This window comes from Anas acuta, chromosome 22 (genome assembly GCF_963932015.1).
Source record: "Anas acuta chromosome 22, bAnaAcu1.1, whole genome shotgun sequence".
NCBI lineage: Eukaryota > Metazoa > Chordata > Aves > Anseriformes > Anatidae > Anas > Anas acuta.
Genome location: NC_089000.1, coordinates 901932 through 927247, shown reverse-complemented (window position 1 = coordinate 927247; position 25316 = coordinate 901932). Strand labels below are relative to the sequence as shown.

At 45.7% G+C, this 25316-nt stretch overlaps 2 protein-coding genes across 6 annotated transcripts in view; both read right to left on the bottom strand.

Moving 5' to 3' along the window:
* Positions 1–2289, bottom strand: part of KIF17 (kinesin family member 17) — a 28739-nt gene extending 26450 nt beyond the window's left edge. For both annotated transcript variants that reach the window (XM_068658549.1, XM_068658550.1), the window contains exons 1-2: positions 2151–2289; positions 4–904 (exon numbers count right to left, since the gene is read on the bottom strand). The gene's annotated coding sequence lies outside the window, so the exon portion shown is untranslated. The remainder of the gene's footprint in view (positions 1–3; positions 905–2150) is intronic.
* An 86-nt stretch (positions 2290–2375) lies between these two features.
* On the bottom strand, positions 2376–23700 carry HP1BP3 (heterochromatin protein 1 binding protein 3). Of its 4 annotated transcripts, none has more exons than XM_068658557.1 (13): positions 23610–23688; positions 16336–16535; positions 15802–15907; positions 14202–14352; positions 13703–13862; positions 12285–12428; positions 11654–11734; positions 9862–10016; positions 8987–9077; positions 8146–8305; positions 5562–5673; positions 4394–4531; positions 2376–3558 (listed from the first exon to the last, which is right to left on the bottom strand). In XM_068658557.1, the coding sequence occupies exons 2-13, from the start codon at positions 16429–16431 to the stop codon at positions 3273–3275; spliced, it is 1680 nt and encodes a 559-aa protein (XP_068514658.1). In that variant the 5' UTR covers positions 16432–16535; positions 23610–23688; the 3' UTR covers positions 2376–3272. The 4 variants fall into 4 exon arrangements, with proteins under 4 accessions (XP_068514658.1, XP_068514659.1, XP_068514657.1 ...); XM_068658558.1 differs by lacking the exon at positions 23610–23688 and adding an exon at positions 17190–18178; XM_068658556.1 differs by lacking the exon at positions 16336–16535 and having other exon boundaries at positions 23610–23695.
* Positions 23701–25316: the final 1616 nt, after the last annotated feature.

The window sequence follows — 25316 nt, the reverse complement described above, 5'->3', positions numbered from 1 at the left end:
TACCTCCCCGTTTTCTCCGTTTCTTGGAAGCGACGGCGATCAGAAACGCTCGGGCTTTTTGGAAAACGCGGCTGCAACTGGTTTCTGTTTTTTTTCTTTTTTTTTTTTCTCTCCTTTATGCTGGCGTGCCCAGCAGAGAAGCAATTCCCAACCCTCTCCCTGCTGCACACACGTAGTTGCTCATTCGCCACCCCCTGCCCCGCTGCTCAGCCACATTTCACCCCAATTTCCAAATTCCCCTTTGCCCACTACCCTTCAGCCTTCCTCATCCCCCCAGTTCTGGCCGTGCAGCTGAAAAAAAAATAAAGAGGGGTGGCTCCAACCTCACTGCAAAGAAGGGGACAGAGCCACACAAAGCCAAACCCTAGGGGTCCCCAAAATGCTCGAGCCTGCCAAAGCTATGGGACCCTATGGGACCAAGGCAAAAGCTGTCCCCGGCTACAGGGATGTGCCTGGAAGGTGAAAGCATTAGTTTAGGGAGAAAATGGGGTCTAAGCCCTAGGAGACGCCTCCGAAAATCCCCATGCCAGCCCTGCCTCACGCCCCCATGCACCCAAGGGTGCAAGGAGAGGTGCCCTCCTGTTCTTGTTCAAGCCTTGGGCTGCCACCAGCATCAGCTGCTTCAAGACGCTGTGCAATGCCCCAGCAGGGCCCACCGGAAGAATTGGATAATGTAGAAAAAAAAACATAAAATGGACAGATGGGCCTGAAGAAATAACATAACAGAGCCAGTCTGGCCAGGAAGCGGAGCCTGGTGAAGAGCGTGCGGTGGATCTGGTGCAAACCTTCCTGGAGGCACAGCAGAGCCACTGCCTTCTCCATCACTCTGCCAGCGACACCACCGCAAGCCCAGGGTTCCCCTTCACAAGCCCAGTTTGGAGGCACCTGCTTGCTCAGGGCTGCCCTGGGAAAAGAAATTGGTTAATTAGCAATCAAGGCCCCAGCCAGAAAGAATTTGGAGATGGCTGAGGTAACAAATGGCTGTTTCTAGCCCAACGCTTGTATTCATCCCCCAGGATAAACTCAAGGCTAAGTGCTTAACACCTGAAAAGACCAGAAGAGTGCAAGCACATATGCTTTTGAACAAATCTCAGCTTTTTTAAAAATAAGGCTCTGCTTGTCTGACTTCTAATATCGACCACTGTGACCACCAGAAGTCTCTAGGTTGGTGCAGCTGCAGTCAACCATGACATTCATCACCCAAAAACAAACCTTACATTTATTTTTTTGCATTCAATGCCAACTATGTCTTTAAAAACAAGCCAGTTTTTTTTTTCTTAAAGAAAGGACTTCACTCTAATTTGACACGACCCGCAGCAAAATTAAGCCATGCTCAAGTGCAAAGAATTGGTGTTTTAGCCAAAGATTAGTGTTTTAACAGGTATTTTTTGGGTTGCTGGTGTGGGAACATTATTGTGAAGGGGGGAGGTTGCATGGTGTTCCAAGCCCCAAGATTGCCAGCATCTGGGAAGAGGGCTCCTCATCCCCATAAGCACCCCATAGATGAGAAAACCGTTTCCCAAATTTGTCTCACTTTAATGCCTACCTGGAAGAAAGTACTGCCAAAACCCAGTGTTTCAGTACATGCAGTGCTAGGAAAGAGACCTTTACTAAACTTTCTAATTGCTTTACATCCTTGCAAATTACTCTTTGATTGGTGCCTTCACTCTCCCAGTCTTTTATTAGCCATGATTTCATTAGCCTGCTGTTTGCACCCTTGTTACAGGGCTGGGAACAATTCAGGGCGTTTCTATAAGAATCTTTAAACTCCAGTTGTTGCAGGTAGCACACTGGGATTGCAACTGAAAAGAGTAAATTCACTAAGGCTATTTTCTCCAATTTGCATTTTATTTCTAGAGATACTTCAACTACTCTCAGCGTGGTATATGCAAAGCTCTTTCCAAAAGCACGTACAGCAAGAAGACTGTCAGGTCACATTCAAATCATTCTCATTGCCCTGTTCAAGGGAGAGCTGAGGATGTGCTGGAGCATGTTTTGAACACAGGTACTGCTCTGTATCAGAAAGCAGGGCAGGGGGGAAGGTTTCACGTGGTCTTTTTTTTTTTTTTTTGGTCCCCACTGGACACTGTTTGGGTCAGAGAGAGAAGAAGAGCAGGATGAGGTTCAAATAGAGCTTGCTTCTTGCTCACCTTTGTCTCCAGAGAAACCAAGGGAAGAAAAAGGTCACAAATCCAACCAACTACAGAGCTTGGCAGGGGCTCAGACTAAAATAGCCCCACTCTTTCACGCTGTCAGTGTACTTCTAACAAAGGCTTGCCTCCGCAGCAAACCACACTTGCTGTAATTCCCTCCTCTCTTCGTTTCCAGGAGGAGAAAGCTGTGGCGAGGAAGAGAAAGGACACACAAAGCGGGCCTGGAATCTAGTTTCATTTTATTTTAGCAAACTGCATGTTCTTCACTTATCAACATCTCTACATTAGCAATTGTATAGCTCTCCAACTTTTCTTTAAAAAAGGGTAAACAAGAAGTGACAAAACTTAGGCTCTTCATCTCTTAAAAATGTTTGAAAGTTGGATTCAAGAAGACTTTTATATATTTTGGTTTTAAGGTAACAGATGTGGTGTGGAAACACTAATTCAAATCACCCGCCCAGCCGAGAACTACCCCTTTTCAAGCCCCCCGGTGTCAGACGATCAGTACATGTGGCAGCCTCCGGTTACTGAAGATGTCTACTCACCCTCAAAATGTGCTGGTCTGAAGGAGCCAAATGCACCACCTCCTTAGCCTGTCACTACAACGGCCGAGCAGAAAGAAGCACCTCCAGGACTCAGTGCAAGTGCTGTATATACATTGCTTCTTCACAGAAGCATGAAGGACCTCATCATGCAGGGGATCTAAGGACTCTAGTGCCGCTGTACCTTCTCAGTTAAGAATCTTATTTCCCCAATCACCATGTTCCTGCTGTCTAAAGAGACAAAGAACTTATTTGAAGAATTTTTCAAAGCCACCCCCTCCCTCCAAACCCAAGAGGAACACCATAAAAGGTACGGATTACATGTCCTAGAAGAGTTCTAAAATTATTGCAGAAACTAAAGATGACCTGTTCCAGGGGAGGGGTAGGCACGAGGCACAGCACTGAGATCTAGCAAATGCTTGGGATGGTTTGATTTAGTTTTCATCTTTTCCCCCATCATCCAAGGAAAACAACAACAAAAAAAAAAGTGTTTAAGCATCAGAACTAAAATACAAATGCACATTGACTTTATAAAACAAGATTGTGGGACCATGGGATTCCCTGACACTGGAAAAATTTACTTTTTTGCCCGGAGAGATTTCCTCATGGTAGGTTTGCCCTTGGCAGAGGGTTTCACTTCCTTCCTCCCACTGGCTGCTGGTTTCTTGGAAGAGCTGCCACCAGAGGGTTTCTTGATGGCTGGGGCTGCTGGTTTGGCTTTCTTAGCAGGGGTTTTCACCTTGGGTGGGGGCTTTGCTTTTCCGCTGCGGGCTGCAGGGGTTTTTCTTGGCTTAGGCTTGGACTCTCTCCGTTTCATCGGAGGGGCCCTACTCCGTGATTTTGGAGGAGGTCTCTTCTGCATCCTGTCAGAAAGAAAGGCAGCACAAGATCTCAGTGGAGGCGCAAATGCTACCCAGAGCAGAGCTGCTGTCGTCAATTTACATAAATGAAGCAGATCTTGGCATCCTTGTTCTTTACCACGGATGTTCCTTTATGCAGCAGTACATTTCATTAGCTAAATCCCAAAGAGCAAGAAATCCTGTGGTGGATCTTCCCATGCTAAGCACTTCTCAATCCCCACAGTGTTCTGCCAGCAAGCTTTCTAACTCCTTTATTAGGCAGATAAACATACAAACAATGTCAATAAATGTAAGTCAATTGTCAGAACAATTCAGTGGCCTAAGCATCCTCTCTCCCTCTCAGAGAAATTTCATTACTTAATGAATAACACTTATCTTAAATCCACATTCTGAGTGAGACAGGTTTCATATCTGGCTACAGAACTGCAAATAACACTGTAGGGAGAAGTTTTGTTAATGAAACGCCTAATAAATAACAGGAAGTCCCACATGAAAAAGTCACACTTGTAAAGCACAACAGGCGCATGGGAGACTAAAGGCAATACAGAGAATAAAGAGAAGTTCTCTTCCTCTCATCTAGAGATGATTCCTACTACAGAATGGAAGACACAGTCTCTCTGGAACAATGCATTGCTTCTGCAGGCTGCACACGTCCCAGAGAAGTCCTCATCCTTACAGTACCCCAAAAGTTCAACCATAATTAGAAATTTCTTTCTCCAGTACCACTGGAGTGACAGCCTTGTGGATAAATATCCACAGCAAGAGACAAACCTGTGCACTCTACAGCTGTGACTGTCATTTTTTAATGAGCCCATTTATCTCTCATGCTGTCACATACCTTTTCTTTGGTGGTGGCTCTTCCTCCTCAGACTCTTCCTCTTCTGATTCTTCTTCCTCCTCAGATTCCTCCTCCTCTTCCTCATCAGATTCTTCAGAGTCCTCATCCTGCTGCTTCTCCGGGTAGAGCACACCTGGACTACAAGAGGATTCTTGTCAGAGCAGGACATTTCTCAGGATATGACTCCAGGGTCAGCAAACCTTAGGTAACCCCAATTCTCATTGGGGACCACTGCCCATCGCCCATCATCCTTTAAGGTTACAGCTTTGAGCCTAAGCCAAAAAAAAACAACACAGCAAGCACAGAAGTCTATTTGTTTGGGTTCATCTGAAACCAACATTTAGTCTCTGCAATGGCAGAAGTGCAACAGCTTTTAAGTCACCAGGAATGCCACCACACTCCTGTACATAAGCTGCCCTTTCTCCAGTTCTCTTCCTCATTGCTCCTTCTGCACAAACACAGGAAGACAGACAACAAAGGGACAAAATCAGACTTCAACAACTCTGAACACAGGCCAGAGCCACTGAGAGCTTTACATGTATGTAATAAAAGAAGGTGGGAAGCAGAGACTTTAATGACTGTGTTGCCGTTTGGCTCTTCATGGGACACTAAGGCTTCCCTGGGCTCCATGTGGCCCAGCACAATATATGCTCACAGCAGGAGAAGAAAGGCTGTTTTAGTCTCACAGTGGCTAATCTGGGTCATCTTCCCTCCTCCCACCCCTCCTCCACATCGGCATTAAGAGAGGCAAACAACTGAGTCCTACTTGTTATGAGCATCCTTGTATTAAAGAACAACAATACACTATACCTGCCTCATGCAAATTTGTTTGTTTAAGCATGGGAACACTTAAATATCCACTACTCTATGAAAAAAAAATAAAAAATCACAACAGAGCTTCTGAAAACATTTAGCCCAATATTTTTATTGTCCTTAAAAGCCTCCCTTGCTAATGAAGTCAGCTTTATGTCCACTCACAGTCAGACATCCAAGTAATGTCATTATCTAGAGCAATATTGGTGACAACGTTGTGGTTTCTCAGTTACGAAACCCTCCACAAGCTTCCCTGTAAATAGAACCTGTAAACAGCCTATGAACTTCAGCAACACTATCTGGCTGATCTATGCAACGCTTATCTTCAACATCATTTTACAGCCAAGCTCTTTACCTAGGATAATAGGGGAAGCAAAGCTGAAAGGTTCCACTGAAGCCCTTTCCAGAAATCTGCTCCAGCCAACCATTCTTCTCACATCTCTGCAGGGTTCTCTTCAGTAGATGCACTGTGAAAAATCAGAGAAAGGTTGTGTTATCATCTTTATCCACTTGTCTAACCTTACTGCTCTCTGTAGTGTCCTCTGAAGTCAGAGATGGAGAGTCAGAATGAAATCTCCTTTCCCAGAACACTTGCGGGGAAATGAAACGGCACCAGAGACCCACGACTCATGTAGACATCACTGCATGCTCGTGCACTCAGCAAAGGCCATCTGCTTTGTGGAGGACCCAGCTAGGCCACTGCATTTAGAAGTTTTAATATGTATTCAAAAGGGAAATCCTTTCACAGATAATTTTCTGAAAAATTCAAGCAATATATAAGATTCAAGTGTTGGCTCACGAACACTTATCAAGAATGGGTTTAAATTCACTGATGGAAGAAGTCATGAGCAAGGGATCCTTCTTTATAAATGCATTCAAAAGCATCACATAACTAAAGCTTTCTTCAACATATTCCTTAAGAATATTTAAAATCAGTCCTTACTCTGTTTTTGCCCTCAGCTCCCTCATATTCCAAGATTTATGCAGTACATCTGTCCCGTTTTCATTTTATTTAATGGGAAATTTGGTCTAGAAGTATGACAAATGATTTTTTTATTCCAATCTTCTGTTCCATCGTGCACCATATAAGAATTCTAATCAAAAGTGTGCAAATAAAGGGGATCTTTGTCTCAGGTAAAGGTCTGAAATTGTTTTAGTTCAAAACCATTTTTGGCTTAAACTAGGGGGGACAGTTTACAGATTTAGCTCCCTTGAAGCAAAAAAGCGAGGCCTGCCCTCAAAGCATGTCCTAAAGAGGTTCACTTGAGGAATGGAAAGAAAAATCCAAAGAAACATGCTGTCATTTGAATCTGTTCTGCATGATTAATGTAAAGGTATTCACTCTAACCCCTTATTCAGCACTTCTGAAGTGGGCTTTTATCAAGAGCTGACATTTCACAGAGAATCATTTGGGACAACACTATACTTTCACCAGCCTACAGTCTACCTCTGCTGAAAAGTTTTAATTTGAGTGGCACTAGAAAAGCTTGCCTAGCTACTTGAACCAGCTGTACCCATTAAATTATTAGTGTTGCAACACTAGGTTCTTAAAAAGTTCTTGGACTACAAAGAACTCCACACCTTTGTAAAAAGGAGCAACACAAACAACATCAAGCTATTTCTACCTGGGGTACCACAGATCAACAGCAGCATGTAAAGGATTTGACTGGAGTTGTAAGGCTGAGGTATAAAATGGTGGAAGAGTATAGAATGCTGGTTCTGTAGTGTGTACCTGCCTGCTTTTACATCTCACCACACATTCCTCTGGTTGCTCCTAAAACAGAGCAGAGAACAGCAAAATCCTTTTTATGCAGTGGAGGGAGAAAGAAAACACCCGATTACTAGTTGAAATTTCCTTATCTGACTAGCAAGGCCGACAAGCTCTCGAGGCTGACTAAACACAGGCCTCTAGGGACCAGGGCAGCTTCCAATAGTCCTGAAAACAAATAACATAAGGGCTTAGTAAGCCTGGGAACTCTCTTCCCTGCCCCAAGGTTAAGAAGATACACTTGGCATCAGCCTCTAATTGGCAGAAGGCCTCAGGCAACTTCTTTAGGCCCCACTGCTGGCAGGGAGCCTGTGATCCTCCTCGACACATTGGTAAGCTCTGTTTCAAAGACCTGTGCTGATTCTGTGCTTCATCTCTGTATGATGGCTGTGGGATCAGCAAGTTCCTCTCCAGCCCCTGCTCCTGTGGGATGGCACCAGCACCATGACACCACAGCAAGAAACTGATCTACTTTCAGGTCTGATTCTGCTTGATATCGCTGCAAGCTCACACTGCTTCAAGTGACCTTCAGCCTAGGTTAAACTGCATCATGGCTTAGACCAAATAATGCAAATAAGCCATTAGCAGATCTACTTTAAAGTCTCTATTAGTATTGTTTCTGCTAGTGCAAAAGCCAAAATAGACATTGTCATTACTGGGACTGAGATATGCCACACCTTTTTCCAAATACAACTGGATTAGTTTCTTTCCTTACTTGCTTGACCTTCTAAAATTGGAGCCAAAAGAGGACCTCAAACAAAACAGTAAGAGGGATGCTTGCGGATTTTATTTGTTAAAGTTAGACTGTGCAACTTCTCTAAATTAAAAGCTGCTAGTGACTGTACAGCTAGTGCCAAGCTGTAGCCTCTCAATATATATAGAAATCCAGCTGGTGATTTAAGAACAATAAAGTAATTGAATACTATTCCCCCTTTCTGGGGATATGCTACAGACAAGAGAAGCATGCATTATGTCTCAGGAACTAGCCTTTGTCAGGCTTGAAAGGAACTAATGGGAATTAAAAACTCTGAGCATCTCTGCAGCACAAAGAGTGCAGCAGCTGTCAGTTCCCTAGCAAGCTCAACCAAATAGTTTAAAGGTGCTGCACAGACACATCTGCAGCTGCAGAATTCTCTTTCAACTTGTGAAAAAGGAAAGTTATATAGTTTACCCTGGAAGTTGGAGTTGGTCCCTGGGTGGTTTTCCAGGATATACTTCTTCAGTGCTGTGGTGGAGCAGGTCTTCGGTTCGTTCATGGCCGCAATAGCAGACAGGATGGCATCTTCCATCAGAGTCCCACCCAGCAGGGGCTTCTCCCCTGACTTCTTCAGCTATTTTCCAAGGAGGAAGAGAAAAGCATCAAGACAAAATTCTCCCAAACCAGGTCAGGACAAGCTCCTCTGCACCAGGTGGGTCGGCGCTCCTGCATTAGCACAGATATGTTTTATATTAAAACACTGCCCAGGGAACGCTGCCCTCCCAGCGTTAACGGTAGGACAAGGCCTATTCAGTCAACTGGCCTGCAGTGCTTTGCACTGGAAACACATTGTCCTACTCCCAAAATACACTGCAAGGGTATGGCAATCTAAGGGCCTGTCACTCAGGGAAGGAAATAAATCAGATCTTCCTCCATCCCACAGACCAAATGTAACCAAGAGACATCTACGGCATAGACACGAGGAAGAGGCATTGCAGACATCTGGGGTACCTACTGCACTCACAATTAGCGATGGGAAGGAAAGCTTACCCCACCATCTCCCCTACTGTGCTAATGAGTCAGAGCTGAAGCAGCGTGTGGAACATGCTAAGCAAGGAAGGCGGGGGGGTCTGTTGCAGAATGTAGACCCAGAGGAGAAAGAATCCTACTGCTTCATAGTTCCACAACTGCTGAATTTGACAAGCTGCTAAAGAAAGGTGTACCCAATAAAACTGGGGTGGGGAGGGCACGTAAACTTATATCCAAGACTTCTGGTCAGTACAGTCAACAAAACAAGACGAACTCTGGCTCTGACCTGGAATGTCCCAGATGCTCCTTTCCCTGTGATCTGCTCTAGCTGGCCCTTCTCTACAGCTCTCTGCAGGGCATTCTTCAACAGCTGAGGTCTGAAATACAGGAGGATAAAGCTTTACTGACACACACTGACAGCTTAAAAAACAAACAGAGAAACAACACTCTCTAGAGAGTGTGAGAGGAGCAGTACTTACACGTGGTATCTGCCTACATACAGACATTTTAAATGGAGATCTGTCAGCAAGTGCTGATTACATGAGAGGAACAATGTACGTTAGCGGAAATTGAACTGCAGTGCTTTCTGGGTGTCACTGCGTATCCAGAAACAGATAAACTTCATTTGGAAGGATTTACTCATTTTGAAATGCACATTTGGAGACTGGACTCAGTGGGCAATGAGTCAGTCAGCTCAGAGACAAACAAGGGACTGAGTACAACAAGCCCTGGTAATAGGTGATGCATAGGACTTCCCTAGATTTGCTTCCTCCCCAATCTTTGACCCGTTCCACATGGACAAACTCACAGATCATATTAAGTGTGTGCCGTTTAAAGCATTCAGAAACAAGTGGAACAAGATTCCAAGGAGAGGCCTTCATATCCATGCAGCTACAAGGATCCAGTTTTCTCTAAGGGCAGAGATGCGTACAACAATGCTGATGTTGGCATCACGAACAAAGATTGGGTGTGGAGGGATGCAGAGAAAAGGCACAGCTTTTCTCAAGCTTTCCTGCAGGCTCTATGATGGAGAGCACCACCTGTCTGCTGCCTGATGAAATACTGAATTGAATCACCGTAAAGTGAGGCAAAGCCAGAGGAAGGCAGCATTTCACAGCTTCTCTGGAGCCCTGCTTGCAAAAAGTGTACACCTGCACCTACCTTACATCTACTTTGAGTTTGGGGTAATACTGAGACACATATTTCTTGATCAGGCTGTAAGAAGCTTCCTTCGGCTCACAAAGGCGGGTGAAAGCCAGTGGCAGGATGTCTTCCAGCTTGACCTGTTGCTCTGGAGTCGAAGCGGAAGTGCTTTTCTGAAATACACATACTTTTACGCATCAGTGGGGCCTAAAACTCTGGGTTTTTCTGATCCAGCAACACACAGGTGAGAAGTGCTCCTGACTGTGGCCACAGATCTGAAAAATCAAGTTCTATAAGGCAGCTCTTTAAAATAACAATTTAGAAAGCTCAGCTGTTTAAAATCTAGCACATCTGGTTAGAATTTTCACAGGAATTTCTTAGTCAAAGTCTTATATTTATAAATATGCCAAGTATTTACCAAAAGCTGTTTCCTAGTTTCCTTTTTTTAGATGCTTTCCTTTTCCTCTTTTTAATAGAGGCTTTCCTCTGCTACCTTTCAACAAGAAAGCGAGGTGAAACGATTTATATGTTGACATAAAACAAAAAACAGAGACCAAAGCCGTTTACACAGGTTAAATCTTCCCAAAAAACAGCTAAACAGGAGTGCATTTTTGTTCAACTCATAGCATGAAGTCTTGCTTGAAGGCAACACTCCTTTCTCCTGAATTTTCCTCCATCACTTTGTTGCTATCAGTAGGGGATGATCATGTTCTTTGTAGAGGAGAGAAAATACAGTGGTGAAATCTGCTGATGTTTAGTGATTTTGATGCTGAACGGGAGCTTTGCAAATGGTCAAACAGGTGAAGATGCTGCTCATCCAGATAGCTGCTTGACTGCCAGCTGAATTCATCAGACACAAAAGCGAGCTATTTGTTTTGCTGCAACATGGAGAAAGTATCTAAGAACAATTACACCGATAGGCTGCAGACAAGAAAAGTGATCTGTTAGCAGTTATCAGGTGCCTTACTCAAACTTGTCATGGAGTCCATGAACTCTAAAACGATGTCACATTCCAATTACTTTCCTTCAGTGCCCTAGTACCATGTATGTCACTGTTACCTTCAGATTTAGGACTTGCGGTCTATCCAGTAGCCAAGAGGTAAGCACCCCTGTGTTATAACACTCTCTGGGTTCACCTGTGTATGCCATAAGGAGATCAGCAATTCCAGCTAAGCATTTTGTAACTGCAGTGTTAGAAATGCATTTCATACACCTTATGCAGTGGGGAGCAAAGAAGAGCAGTGCTGGAACCAAGACTAATTGTGAGGACTAGACTCAAATGCATCGCATTTTACTACCTGGGTGTACAATATACACCCAAGTTTAGCAGCTTTCTTCCAGAAGCCTTAAGGCATTTACTTCTTCCTCCCTCTGTTCTCACAGCTGATGGAAGATGTTCATTTGACAGTCGTGAAGACTGAAGTCTCCCATTTATCCATGCAACAGATATAACAGAAACAGCAGTAGCATAAAGCTCTCTTACAATACCTGAGAGGCATCTCTCTCTACCAGGTAAAGACAGAAGAGGAGCTTCATGGTTATTCAGTTTTCTGCCTCTGAACCAAAGCCTAGGGGGTTAACGTAAACATTTTAAACTAAGATTTTAATTATTCTACTTGTTTTAATTTGTCATACTAACTTTCTGATTCTGATTTTAGTGGAACAGATGTTTTAATTACTGCATTTGGGGAGCAAAAGTACATCAAGGAGAAGAAAACTGTTTGGGTTAGACTACATTTTGTAAGATGCATGTGGTCAGTGTAACCCAAGAAAGATCTTTCAGAGTACTGTTTAAAGTGATCCATCTTACCTTTCTGTCTCTGGCTTTCGGAACAGTTTTTCCTGCATTAGACACAACCACAAAGCTCCCAGAAGCTCCCTTTCCTTTCACCTAGTTCAAAATAAAGTCAGCCTTTAACAAAGTAACTCAGGATAAAAACAATTTGAAAGAGATTAATCAACATCTTTACACAGATTTAGAATGCATTGCCATTCTGGTGATGGGCTGTTAGGGACAGAGGCCTTATTTGAATCCACTTCAGTAGATCAGAAACCAAAGGTAGATATTAGAAACACATTATGCTGTCCTGACCAAGAGATCCTAACAGAACCGATATCACAGGCACACATTATAGTGTTATAGGAGACATAGTCCTGCAGAAGGGGTGTTGCTAGACTCAGGTTGAAGGCATATGAATCATAGAATGGCTCGGGTGGGAAGGGACGTGCTGCTGCAATGGTGTATGACACAATTCAACACCGTGAAATGGTCATCCATATTTCACAAAAGATAAGGTATTTGACTGACGGATCTGTCCATGTCTAACAAAGCAGAGACAGAGGGAGAACACAGCCACCAGAGACCAGCTAACAGAGTTTCTTAAAGTGCTGTGTAATTCAGTAATACCGCATCCACCACTGCTCCACAAAGCAACTCTTACCTGTCTAATGATCCCTCTCTCCAGCTCCCTTTTCAATGCTTGCTTTAGAAGATAGCCTCTCCTCTCAAGCTCCAGGGAAGGATATTTGTGGATGATGTATTTACGTATTGCAACAACCGAGGCACCACTCTTTTGAAAGCATGCCTGAAATGGTAGCAAGATGTTAGTAAAAAGCTTCTGGACTGAACTACTTTGCTGTGGGACTGGAAGAACGCATGTGTCAACTAATCCCCTTTTCTGATGCACGTACAAGTAATGGCATATACACTACAAGCTCATACAAAAACTTGTTACCTTTGGGCAAACTAGCACTGCCCAAACAGTAAGTCATCAGTAAGTCATTTTACTGATGTCAGATAGAGCAATCATTAACAGATTAATCAGAACAAGCTGTTGATTTCTGAAAGAGAAATAGTTTTAGCAAACTATTAAAAGAAAAAAATGTTGAAGTTCTTATTTTGAAGATTACCGTCTTTGAAGATTCATGACAGCCTGCCTGTATTACTGGAGTCCTCCAATTAGGAATCAGAATAGGACTACACCAAAACAATTGTGTTTTAAAATTTAGATATTTGACATGCTGTAGAAAACCCCAGCAGTGACTTGATAAAGCCCGCTTTGTTTAATCAAGTTACCAGATCTACATGGCTTCAGAAAGATTACCACAAAACCCACAGTTGCATGATAGAGGATGTAGTTTACTTATGCACTGTTGATCCTACTCTATCACCTAACCTTTTAAACAGCTGCCAGAAAGGTAAAGCTTAGAGTAACCTGAAGTTCATGGCATGACTTCTCTCTAACAGATTTGGATGCACAGCTGTATGTTTCAGTGGCTCAAAAGACCATCTTGCAGTTAAGGCTAATAGAGTCCAGGACTCCAGTGAAGGCAACCTGCATGAACCAAGCCTCAACAGGAGGGCAGCAGAGTTGCAGAGCAACAGCACTGGTCTCTTCTTATAACCTAAAGGAAGTATACAGTAAACTAAGACCAACACCACTCCACAATGCTAGTTTACACTATTTCCATCTGTCCTGAATTAGGATAAGTTAACAAGAAAAAATGCATGTATCAAACAGGTGGGTTAATCAAGGTAAATCAAGTTAAATATGTCTAAAAGACAACAAATTAAATGATGCCAATAATTAACCAGGATGTGTCATCATAGCTGTTTCTAATAATTTAAACAGGGAGAAACATTCTAAACAAAATATAAGCAACACGGCCCCTCATCGTCATCATGGACTCACATTTCAGCTCCATGGGCTTCCAGACAGAAACGTGCATGCCTTACGTAAGTTTCCTGCTAAAAAGGCTATCACCTGTACCATCAGCAAGTTGAAAATATAGATTTTAGGCATAAAAATTACTCAGCTTTGTGACAGGTGAACAAAAGAAACGTCTGATTCCTGCTTACCTTAATGGCCTCAGTTAAAATAGCATCCATCTTGGGACGTGAAGTGGCAGCCATCTGAGTTTGCTTCTGTGCTCTAGCTAGCTGACTAGCAGAAAGAGTAGCCCATGCAGGAATGGTCTTTTTTACTTTCTTCTCCTTTTCCTTAGACTGATCCTTCTCACTTAGGAAAAACGCAAAACAATAGTGAGGTAAGAGACACTGTAAAACAAGCCAACATGCAGAACAATAAAAAAAGACACCCAGAACACTTGTTACAGAAAATAATTTAAAAGAATTTTTTGATGTTTCTATTCAAAAAGATGCAACCCCCCCACCTCCCAACACACCCTATCTTGATACTTGTTCTCAAAACATGTTCTTGAACAGCTGCTACACATGATCAGTGTGTAGCACTATGTGTAGCACTCCCTGATCACTATGTCTCCCATAATCTTTTCTACCTGTAGAACCTGTCTTTCTCCTACTCAAATTCCTAAATTCAGCACGAAGCAAGCCTTACTCCTTTTTGGTTTCTTCCGAGGGCTTTGTTTCCCCCTTCCCTTCATTCTCAGGTTCCTTTGGCTGTTCTGCTTCACTGGATGCAGCAGGCAAGGTTTCGTTCTCTTGTTCTTCTCCAGCAGAAGCAGACTCCTCAGAGGTGGCTTCTGCATCTAAAAGATGTAAAAACACATCAGGTTACTGTCTAAAACTAGCCTGTATTCTTCAGGAAGCCAGAGGACAAAAAAAAAAATAAGAACACACCCCAGAAATGATTTCCCACCACTTTTTCTCTAATTTAATAGATAATTTGAACGTAACTTAGAAAGTGAACAAAAGTACTGAAAGAAATTCAACAAGGTGCAATCAGCCATCAAATGCCAGAATAATTTCAAACAGCATCACCTAGCATTTTCACAATGAACTAATTCCCCCAGTCTTCTCTTAACTCCAGGAAGTTACTGTTGCAATCATCCCTCATCATAGATGCCTACAGGTGGGGAAGGGAAGAAGAGGAGGAATTCAGTATCATGAAGTGTAAAGATTTTCCCCTGGGTCAAGGTTTACATGTTTTATCCCAGAAAGGTGCAAAACCACACAATTTGACAAGAGATTGTGGTAGATAAATACAAGCAGCTTTGTCTATGACAAACATGTCTTTTAAACATCGCTGTTTCTGCACTACACACTGTGGCACCTGAACGATTTTAACTATTCGATCACATCTTTCCAGACTTGGAAAAACTGCAGATTGCACATGCATTGGCAATAACATTCGCCTATCAGCAGGATCAAATCCAGCCAGAAATCAACTTACTGAGTAAATCAATCAAGTATATTTAGCTGAGAGCAGGCCTTAAAGACTGGACTGCCTACTAGATAACGTGCTTATAAACTGCTACTATCCACTTTTTGGGTAAAGAGCAGTCTACGATGACTGCTCTATGCACTAGGCATGTTGTCTATCAATGAGAAGGAGCTAAAGCACTCCTGCTTCGTTCCTGTGCATAGTTTCCCCATGGAGGCATCATATATGTAAAATAAAAACTGTCCTAATAGTTAGTTTCCTATGTAATGTACTTATTTGTCCCACCAAAGAGGAGAAACTCAGTGAAATGTACTGAAAGTGATACTCAAACAACACATTCTGAGACACACAGGTGAAGCTGCTAAGACCAGACACATTAATGGCAGGCCATATTACACAGCATGGTAAAATCTTTCTTTTCCTGAACAAAGAAAACAAATACTTTGGTTTTCCATCCATTTCCACCTTTTGATCCCAAACCATTTTCCTGCCACTACTGAAAGTTCATGATTTCTACCTTTAATCATAAGAACGTGTAAGCTTGAAAGAGACAATGCTTAGTTATATTTTCATATTTGGAGTGACAGGGCTTTGACACAGAGTATGAAGGACAAAACAAATGGTTTCCCACTTGAAAAGACCACAACATGTAATTTCAAACAAACCAGGAAAAGCCTGTGAAAAGAAGCTAAGCATTGGTAATATTTTAACCATGGCAGCAGGGATTTTCAGGAATTTCAGCATAAAAACCTACATTTGGATACATCAACACTATGTTTGGATGTAACAGTCCATTACAGCATTACTACTGTACCTGCTTTGACCTCTTCACCACCTTCAGCAGGTTTGCTTTTGGGAGGAGTTTCTCGGGAAGAAGAATTTACCGAGCGACGGATCGGCATCGTTTCGTCTTCAACTTTCTATAAAAAGCATTTGTAAATCAGTACAGATACTGGAAAGAATCAGAAAGTTTTTGAAATGGGATTAAGGTAAATCAAAGCAGCATATGTAGAAATATTCTAGTTACATTCATGTTTTTCAGAATTTTAAAAGACAGTAAATATTCGATCTTTGAAGCATACCAGGAGAGGATAGTTTCACATTTTACACTTATAAAAGAAATAATTTCTTTCCAATTCCAAATTAAATGAGAAGAACATTTGAGGATTCTGACCACTACGGCATCGCAGGGAAAGCGGGGAGGGGGAAGGAGAGTGCCTGTAGGGTTTATTAGACTCCCAATCGAGTTTCCTATGATCGAGGGGGAAAGAGTACCAAGAAACCTTCAGCAGGACTGGAAGTCAATCACTGATCCAAGGGCAAGCTTGGAGAATGGGCCAGCCCCTACCTCACTTAACTTGTCCGTGTGGATCAGCTGAGCTCCCGTTAAGAGTGGAAGCGCCTTATGATGCACGGGTTCAGCTTCAGACAGATCAGTCGCCATTTAAAATAATTTCTAGCCCCAAGTGCACGTAACACTGTGGAGCCCCAGGTTTTAACCCCAAGGACTTTTTCCTAATGGTTTTCACAGTGCAGTGAGGAGTCAACCTAAAGTACAGAAAAGATGTGGTGTGAAAATTAACAAAACAGAAACATCTACGTCCATGTATCTAACAAACTAAAAAGAAAAGAATAAATGACTTACAGCTTATGGCTAACGTAACTGACAATCAACACCTGCATTCAACAAAGATGCTAAAACATGTATGCAAACTGGAGTACTATGGATGTAGCAGAAATGGCAAAGGTGTAAGCCAGACCTGCAGCCTGCTCCATTAAAACAGATCTGAAAGAATAAAGATGCTATTTAAATTAACAGGAAGCATTAGCAAAAGCAGACATCGCACTGTGCATAAGGCAAAGTGTTGAGGTAACTAGTAGTAAGCTGTTCATTTCGGGGGAAAACCAGGAACTGACACTGATCCAGCTTCTATTTGCCTAAGGAATTAAACCATTTAACCTGTTAGGGAGAAAACACACGCTGGAGGCCTGGACCATGCCCCTCCCAAATTAAACCCCATGCAATTTAAGGAAATAAACAAATCCTTGAAAAAGAAAATACCCATCAAAACAGCAGCCACCAGACCTTCCACAAAAATATAAAGCTTTACAAAACTCTCCTCCAAACGCATGCACAGTCACGGGTAGGTTGGGCTCACCAAGTCTCACCCCTCGCTACCATTTCACTTCAGCCTTCCTTACCTGCTGCCCGTCCACCTGCATTGGCCTCTCCTAAGGAGGTGCTCCAGCATTTCTGCCACAAACGGAGGCTTTACTTTCTCACTCGCTTCCTCTTCTCAGCATCCCCTTAACAACCTCAGAAGCAAAACCTCACTTCTCACAGAGCAGGGCTGTGCCTGCTTCCCCACCCCATCAGCTCCAGCTCCCCTCTCCCCTTCCTTGCAGAGAAAGGGCCCAATGCTCCCGGTTATTTACCCTGATGATTTCTTTTGCTCAGATAAGGCAGACACAAACCACGTTTTCACTTTTAACAGGTTGCTTCCCCAGCCTGAGAGACCTCCTCTTGAATGGAAAGCTAACAGCACCGCTTCTGACCTTGTTTTCAAGGTGTTTTTCACCACCACCTCAGCACTTCGTACAGCACTCTCCATTGCAGGGGTGAATGCTCCCTGCTACACCAATACCCCCTGAATTACTCCATATCCTTGCCCCACACCATGGTCCTCTTACTGCTTGACAGCAGGGACTCCCCAATGACTGCAGGGATTCTCTGCACTCGGCCGCGAGCCTCCTTCCCAAGTAACAAATGGATAAATTAATGAACCCACAGCCGCTGCGAGCAGGTACAGCGCCACAGTACCACGTGCAGCGAGGGCAGGCACACCGGCAGCACTTCCATGGGAGGACTCAACTCATCCCTCTCTGACACCAAAGGGTCTTTTTCAAAGCTGACAATAACCTCGTGCTGCCTCGGCACCACTGAAAGCCAACGAGCGTAACAGTGCTGGGTGCTTCCTTTGGAGACAGAACAGAAAAATCAAACCATGTTCTGAAGGGAAAATAAATTCCAGAGAGAAAATAAGTGGGATGAATGAAACTTGCTGATAAACCTTCAGGATGTGTAAAAAGAAGTAACAGCTGATTTGAACATACATGTGGCCCAGCACTTTTTTTTTTTGCCTATTTTATGCAGCCTTCCTTTCCCATGGGCATGAAGTGAGAGGAAAAATGAAAAATTCCACCAGGTTTCAGGTCAGTGTCAATGGCTTTTTTCTAGCAAGCAAAACCTGATGCTCTTAAAAAAAAAAAAAAAAAAAGTTAGCATTTTGAAGTGAGTCCTAAAATAACAGATCTATACTCAGAGAAATCAGCTGGAAGCTACAGGAAACACTCCCTGGGATTACTAACGCACACACACACACAAGCACGCACTGTGGCCAACCTGGTCCTGGGTTTTATTTCTTTTCATTTTCAATTGGTGACCTGCACACCACACACATGAAAATAAAGAAGCCCCAACTTTGTCCTCCAATTCACCAAGTCCTCAAAAAAAATCCTTTGCTTTGACCACAGCATAAACCACCTGAGCCCCCCTGCTCTCAGGAGCAGCCGTTAACACAGCGCACTCCAGAGCTGCAGCACCCGCAGCACACCCGGCTGTGCCACTGCCCAGCAGAAATGCCCCCAACAGGGGCTTGTTGATTCCCTCTGCATTCCCATGTGTGGGTCACGTCCTGCCCAAAAGGCTGCGGGAATCAAAGGGGCAGGGGGCAACCTCCCATTGTATCGAGGCTCTCAAATGGGGAAGCCCGGAGCACCCACAGTCTTGTGTGAGACAATCACAGCTCAGGAACTGCTCTTGCTAAGCCAAATTCTTCCCACAGAGGGGTCAGAAAGAAAAGTGATTTCTGAAGTAGGAAAAAAAAAAAAAGTTTCTGAACTGCATGTGAAATACCACAACATAACACAAAAAGGAATGAATTTGGTTTCTCAAAATGATAAAGCAAAAGGCAAGAAAGTTTCGCAACAGCAACGCACAGAAAAGCCAGTTCCTCTCCTTCCCCTCTCTAAAGGGAACAGAGGATGTGTTTAACAGAAAAATGAAGCCACCCAAACTGACTGGTACCCTGTTACCTGGATACCCTAGCTTCATGCATGGGTGCTACAGCATCCTTAAATGTGTCCCATGGCCATGACTGCAAGAATTGCTCCTAAGGAGTTGGAAAGTAATAACTGTGTTCTGTATTTACAGATGTCAACCACACAAACACCGTGCTCAGGAAGAGGCCATCAGTTGAGGATGCACATTCTGAAGGTGGTTGTTGGGTAACTCACGTCAACTTAAACCTGGTTAGCTGTCAGGAGAAAATCATATCAGCAATGAGGAACACCGGGATACTAATTGTTACCAAAACTGTTTGAACATACACAGTAACTCTTCATGTTGCCATGCACGCTGGCTTTCCCACGGGCTATTTGAAGTGCTCCACAGATCAGATCGCAGGTTCCCCTGCTATCATGAAGAAGCCATTTCAAAGCTGGTAATCCAGCTGGGAGCTAATAAGCAACAAAAAACCCTTTCTGGATTCCTGGATTAGCAGAAATGCTCAATAGCATTCAGTCCCCAGCTCAGTGAGAGGCCACTGGTGGAAAACCCAATCAAAGGTGCAGTAGCTTTCCATGAACTACTATGAAAAAACACACCTGCACTGATTTCCTCCTAATCTATCAGCAAACTGTTCAGAGGAGGAAAAAAAAAACAACAACAACAAAACAGAACACAACCACAAAACCAGAGGCTTCAGCTGAGACATATCTGTTCTGGATATTATTTCCAATGAGTGGAGTCCCCTCATCAAAGCAACGGGCACAGGAATTTAAAAAAAGAAAAAAAAAAAAAAAAGCTTATTTGAGGCCAGTTGACTCCTTGGATTTTCCTAAGACAAGGCCATAAGACTTTCCAGCTTATCTCAGACTCCAATCTCAAATATTTTGGGACAAAATCAGGCCTTGAGCATGACAAGCCAACTGTCGCACAGGAGGAAGCGCCAGGTCACGAGACTCCTGGCAGGGTACCCAGGCTGAGTGGTCTGAAAACAAATATGCAGTGGAGAAGTGAGAAAGTGTGTCCAGCGCCGCGCCGTGTGGGTGTCCCCTTACTGTCACACAACACGCAAAGGCCATCGAGGTGAGACATGAGCTGACACATGACTTGGTTTACCCTACGCCACATGGGTCCAGGAATTAGGTCAAAAAGAGCCAGAAAAAGTTCGTATGTCCTTGCAGATTTGAAGCCAGGCTGTCAAGGGGTACAAAACCACCAACCTTACAAGCAGCGCAAGCAAGGATGACTGTTTGTGATCAGAAAGGCTTCAAAAGCAACACGATCAACGACCTGTGTTTGAAATCCAGTTATCACGCGATCATCTACTACTTTCTAATGCTGTTTTGAACAGCGGAGCATTTAAATGTCTCAGAAACCGCAGGAAAAACAGCACAGGGGGGACATGTTAGTATTTCTGCAAAGCAAAAATGGAAATCCAGATCAAACATGCCAAAACGTTACCTCCTAAACTGCAAGCTGACCAACTTGGACCTCTGAAATCCTCAAAGCTCTTTCCAAAAATTCAGCTCACGTAGAAGACATCACGCCCCTCAATATCTACATTGCCACTGAATATATCATCCTGCAACATCTTTGACACAAATTTGTTTTACAAAACGGATCTATTAAAAGTTCTCAGCTGATCGCCTCTCTCAGCCTGCTTCACAAAGATGTTCCAGCATTTACTGATCTCCCTTTTGTTTTGCAGTTGACTGAGCAGCCTGTTGTCTTGATTAAATCAGACCAGTAGTATTAAGTCATTTAAAACAGCCCAAAAATGTGCAGAGAAATAAAATACCTTACTGAGCCCAGAACACGAGTTAGTCCCCACTTCTAATCCTGATTTGGCAACCTGCTCGGAAATCCCCCCGTCTCCCACCGCCGCACACTCCCATCGCACCGGCCTTGCCCCAGCTGTCCCGACCCGGCAGCAGCCGCTGCTCCTTACAGCCACACCGATTCCCTGGGAGGTGTCCCACTTACACAGACCTTGCAATCCAGCTACGAGGACCGCATTTACAAGTCTCTTGTGGTTCAGCCTCCCTGAGATCTGTTACAGGCTATCTGAGCCCCATGCTGCTAGAAGCATGATGAACCATCTTGTTTCAATTAAAGAAGCACAGTGGTCCAATACAAAGATCCAATAGCTCACCACTTGGCAGGCAAGAAATTCTTTGGCTTGACTAGTATTACAGCTTCTATTTCCGTCGACTCCTTGCCTACACTCTGGTAAGGAAAGAAGCAACAAATCTCAAGCACGTTAGGCTTTGGGGGAACACAGAGAAAATCTTTTGCACTTCTAGCACTCAAATACACGCATTCCTACACAGAGACCTACATGCCAGAGGATTTTTCTATGTCTAAATATGCATTCTCATTTCAGGGTAGCACTGAATTTGGACCTCTGACTCCAACCACCGCTAACAGAACCTGACTTACACCCTGCCTCTTCTGCTGAGTTTACACAGCAAAGCGAAGATTAAATACTGCCCTTCTGCACACACAGATGCTGCTTTCCCTGAAAAAAAGAGGCAGCGAGATTGATGCTGGGCTGACCCACCTGGGACTGAGCTCAGCGCCTTGTCTCTGCGAGGATACAAAACCAGTGACTCCAAGTCAGCTCAATCTCAACAAAATCCAAGGAAAGACCCATGCCTCACCCCTGCTATTCCTCGCCACCAAGAATGCCTGCTCACTATAAAAACAACTTTCAGATTCTTTCTCCATCAGTCTCTGACCCATACAGAAGACACAAACAGCAGGTCACTTCCATGGCCAGGATTCTCTTCTCTTCCCATACCCAGGAGTAATTGTGCATGTCAAAACACACATCTAGAGCCAGGTACTGTGCAGCTTCTATTATGTCACCACCATGCCTAGAAACTTTCAAAAACTTCAGCTAAGGGATTAATACAAAGCACAATTTCTGCTTGCATAGCTGTGTAAAAATAATCCCTCTCTGCGCTGATGCTCAGGATTGTGACAGCAACAACCTACGCGGGACAAAAGTTCCTGAACCATTCTGGATAGGACAGTCCATGATCTGGATTCTCCACGAGCTGCTGCTGGGAGGCAGCTAAAGAACGAAGTGGCCTGCACCAGGGACACAAGGTTCAGCTTTCCGTTTATAATAGGTCGAGGTCACAAACTTAAACTTACTCCAGCACAAAATCCACTGCTGAAAGTTTTACAGTCTTCGACGAAATACCTTAATTCCAGGATCCAGCGCTGTGAACACTGACAAACCACTGATACTTGAACAAACACTTAGGCTGCTAGTGTTACATACCAGGGCAAGACCCTTCCATGGGCAACACCCCCTGCACTGTAAATGTAACACCACCATGTAAACTCTCCTTCCAAACTATTACTTATTAAGCCATCACTTACTGGTCCATAGTACAAACACTACACATAACAAAAGCTGTGAATTGCTGGCACTCCACACAAAACCACTCGCACCTGCTGTTGGAGTTCATTAATGTAAAACTTTATTTCCCCTCTCAAGAAAGTTAAAACCCTCACAACAACCTGGGCCACTTGTAACAAAACGCTCACAGAAGGGACACATCGGTTTCCGCTGAAAGGAAAAACACCTGAGAAAGAGAGGCTCTGGAGACAAAAATAATTCAAACAGCTGCTACCTGAGAGAAGCACACGAAACACTGAAAAGTTAGTTTATTTGCAGGCACACTCGGTTAAAGGTGAGACAGGGTGCAGAAGCCAGTAGGTTTTCTCACAGCACATACACTAAGCTCACCCCCTGTACAAATGATGGGTATTTTCTCCCCCTGCCCACCCCTGACTTCCAAGCCCCCCCACTACCCCCCAGCCTCTTTAAATCCCTCCCGAGGCAGGCAAGCGCTCTCCTGCCCGGCTGGGCCCTCACACAGCCCGCACTCACCTGCACCCCCCTGCCCCCCAACACCCACAGCCCCCACACATTTTAACAGCACAGCCCCGTTCGTGACCAGGAGCACTTCAGAGCTCTGCAGTGCAATCGCTGCTTGCCAAAGGCTGTTGGCCAACTATTTTTTTTTTTAAAAACGCTAGAAGTACTATTTATGGTAAAAATAAACAAAACAAAAAACAAAAACCAAACCGCACGCCTGCAGCAGCAGCGAGCCGTCCCTCAGCAGGCCCCATAACCCGCTAAGGGCCCGGCCGAGGCTCGGCCCCCGCAGCCCCCCCAGGTGAGGTGCCGAGGATCACCCACAAGCGGCGCCCCCAGCCCCGGCCGGCCTCACGCTGGGCCCGGCCCCCGAGCAGCGCGGAGGGCCCGGGGCTGGGCCCCCCCAGGCCGAGCAGCGCCCCCCGGGGGGCTCCCAAACCCCCGCCCGGGGCCGGGGCGCGGCGCTGCGGGCGGGCGGCGCCCTGAGGGAGCCCCCCCCGGGGCCGGGCCCGTGTGTGTGTGTGTGGGGTGGGGGGGGGCGAGGGCCCGTGCCCGGCCCCGGCGGCCCTCCCCCGCCGCGGGACCTATCGCGACAGCTCCCGACAGGCGCCCCGCGAGGCCGGGGGGGGCCGCCCCGGGCCCGGCCGCCGCCCTCCGCACTCACCAGCAGGCCCGGCGGACACAAAGCGGCCTCTAATGGCGGCGGGGAGCCGGGACGGGCGGGGGGGGGAGGAGGAGGGGGGGGGGGGGGGGGGCCGGGGCAAGGGGGCGGGGCCTTCGCCCGCGGGGGGGCGGGCCCCGGCGGCGCCGCCGGCCAATGGGAGGCCGCGGGCATTTTTCGAACGCGGGGCGGGCCCCTCCCGCCTCTGCGCGTGCGCGAGGCCCCGAGGCCCCGCCCTCTCCTCCCTGAGGCCACGCCCACGCCGCGAACAAAACAAGGGGCGGGGCCCGCGCCAGGCCGAGCCCCGCCCCCTTCGCCTCAGCCCTGAGGCGGTTCCCGCCACAGCCCCCTGAGGGCGCTGAGGGGCGGCCCCGGCCCCAACCCCGGGTCCCCCCTGTGCCCCCCTGGGCCTCGCCCCCGCCGCTTTTGTTTCCTCCTTGTGTTTCTTGCCTATTTCCTAGCCCACCCCCCCAAGTTTGAGGCGTAATTCCTCAATTTGCTGCCTATTCCCGTTCTCTGGGCTGCCCGCAGGCGGTGCCCAGCTCTCCTCACAGATCCCTCAGATCAGACAAACGCCCTTAGCCCCGCGGTGCCACAGCCCGTGCTGTGTTGTGTTCTGTTCCCAAACGCCACAAAGCTTTTCAGCTGTGGGCTCTTGCCCAGGCCGCTTCTCCACTGTTTGTGCTGCAGCCTCCTCCTGGCTGGGGGCGCTTCCATGGCGTGGGGAAGGCACTGAGGCGGTTATTGGGGCACCGTGGCACCCTTCAGCCCTCCTACAGATGGGAAACCTCATTTAGGAGGCACTTAACGCTGTTCTCAGAATGGCAGAGGTGTCTTGTTTTCGCACTGCAGTGAATAGTGCTGTGGCTATTTCCGCTCTAAGCATTTTCCAACTTTTTTTTTTTCTCCCTAAATTGGCTGCTGTAACAGCGCACTACTGCGAGCATCTCCTTCCAAAGCCAAGCTGCTGTGACCAAGGCCTGGCTCTGCCGAGCATCTCCTCTACCCCAGACTCTCTCGGTGATGCTTTGCTTTCTCCTTTGTTTCCTGCACTGAGCAGCCCTGGAAGCGCCTTAGCCAGATGGCTCCACTTTGCTAAACATTCCTTCGTTTCTTGTGAGTGCGAAATAAGGACTGTGCAGCTGCAGAAAAATGTGTTCTTTGGCCTTTCCCCCCTAGCGGTGCCTCTCTGGCGGGAGGGAGGGGATTGGAAGGTGGAGGAGAGGAGAGCAGGAGGGAGCATGCTCCTTTACTGCAGGCTTTTAAGACACGATGAAGGAAAAGATGAAATCACCCCAGCTGCCTTCCCCTTGCTCACTGCAGGCCTTTGTGCAATGCCCCAGCACCTGTGTATGCTGAGCCACAAAACTACACTGAGATGCAAGCAGAGGAGGAGAAAGGATTGTGTTGTCTTTCCCTGTTTTTCTTTTTTTTTTTTTTTTTTTTTGATCTCTAAACCCAGCCCGGAGGGGAGCTGTGGCCCCTGTGCATTCCTTCCAGCCACATGCCTGCCTGCCCCTGGTGGGCTGGGAGGCCTCCTGCCCAAATTCCGTGCCTGGGCAAGGCAGCTGCGTGCTGCAGAGGGAGCACGTCCCTGCTGAATCTCTCCCCTCCGCCCCGTGTTTTGGGTGGGTTTGTGGTGTCTGTGCCCCCCTCCCTGTTCACCCAGGGCGTGCCCCTTGTAGAAGTGGAGCTGTAGGAACTGATGGT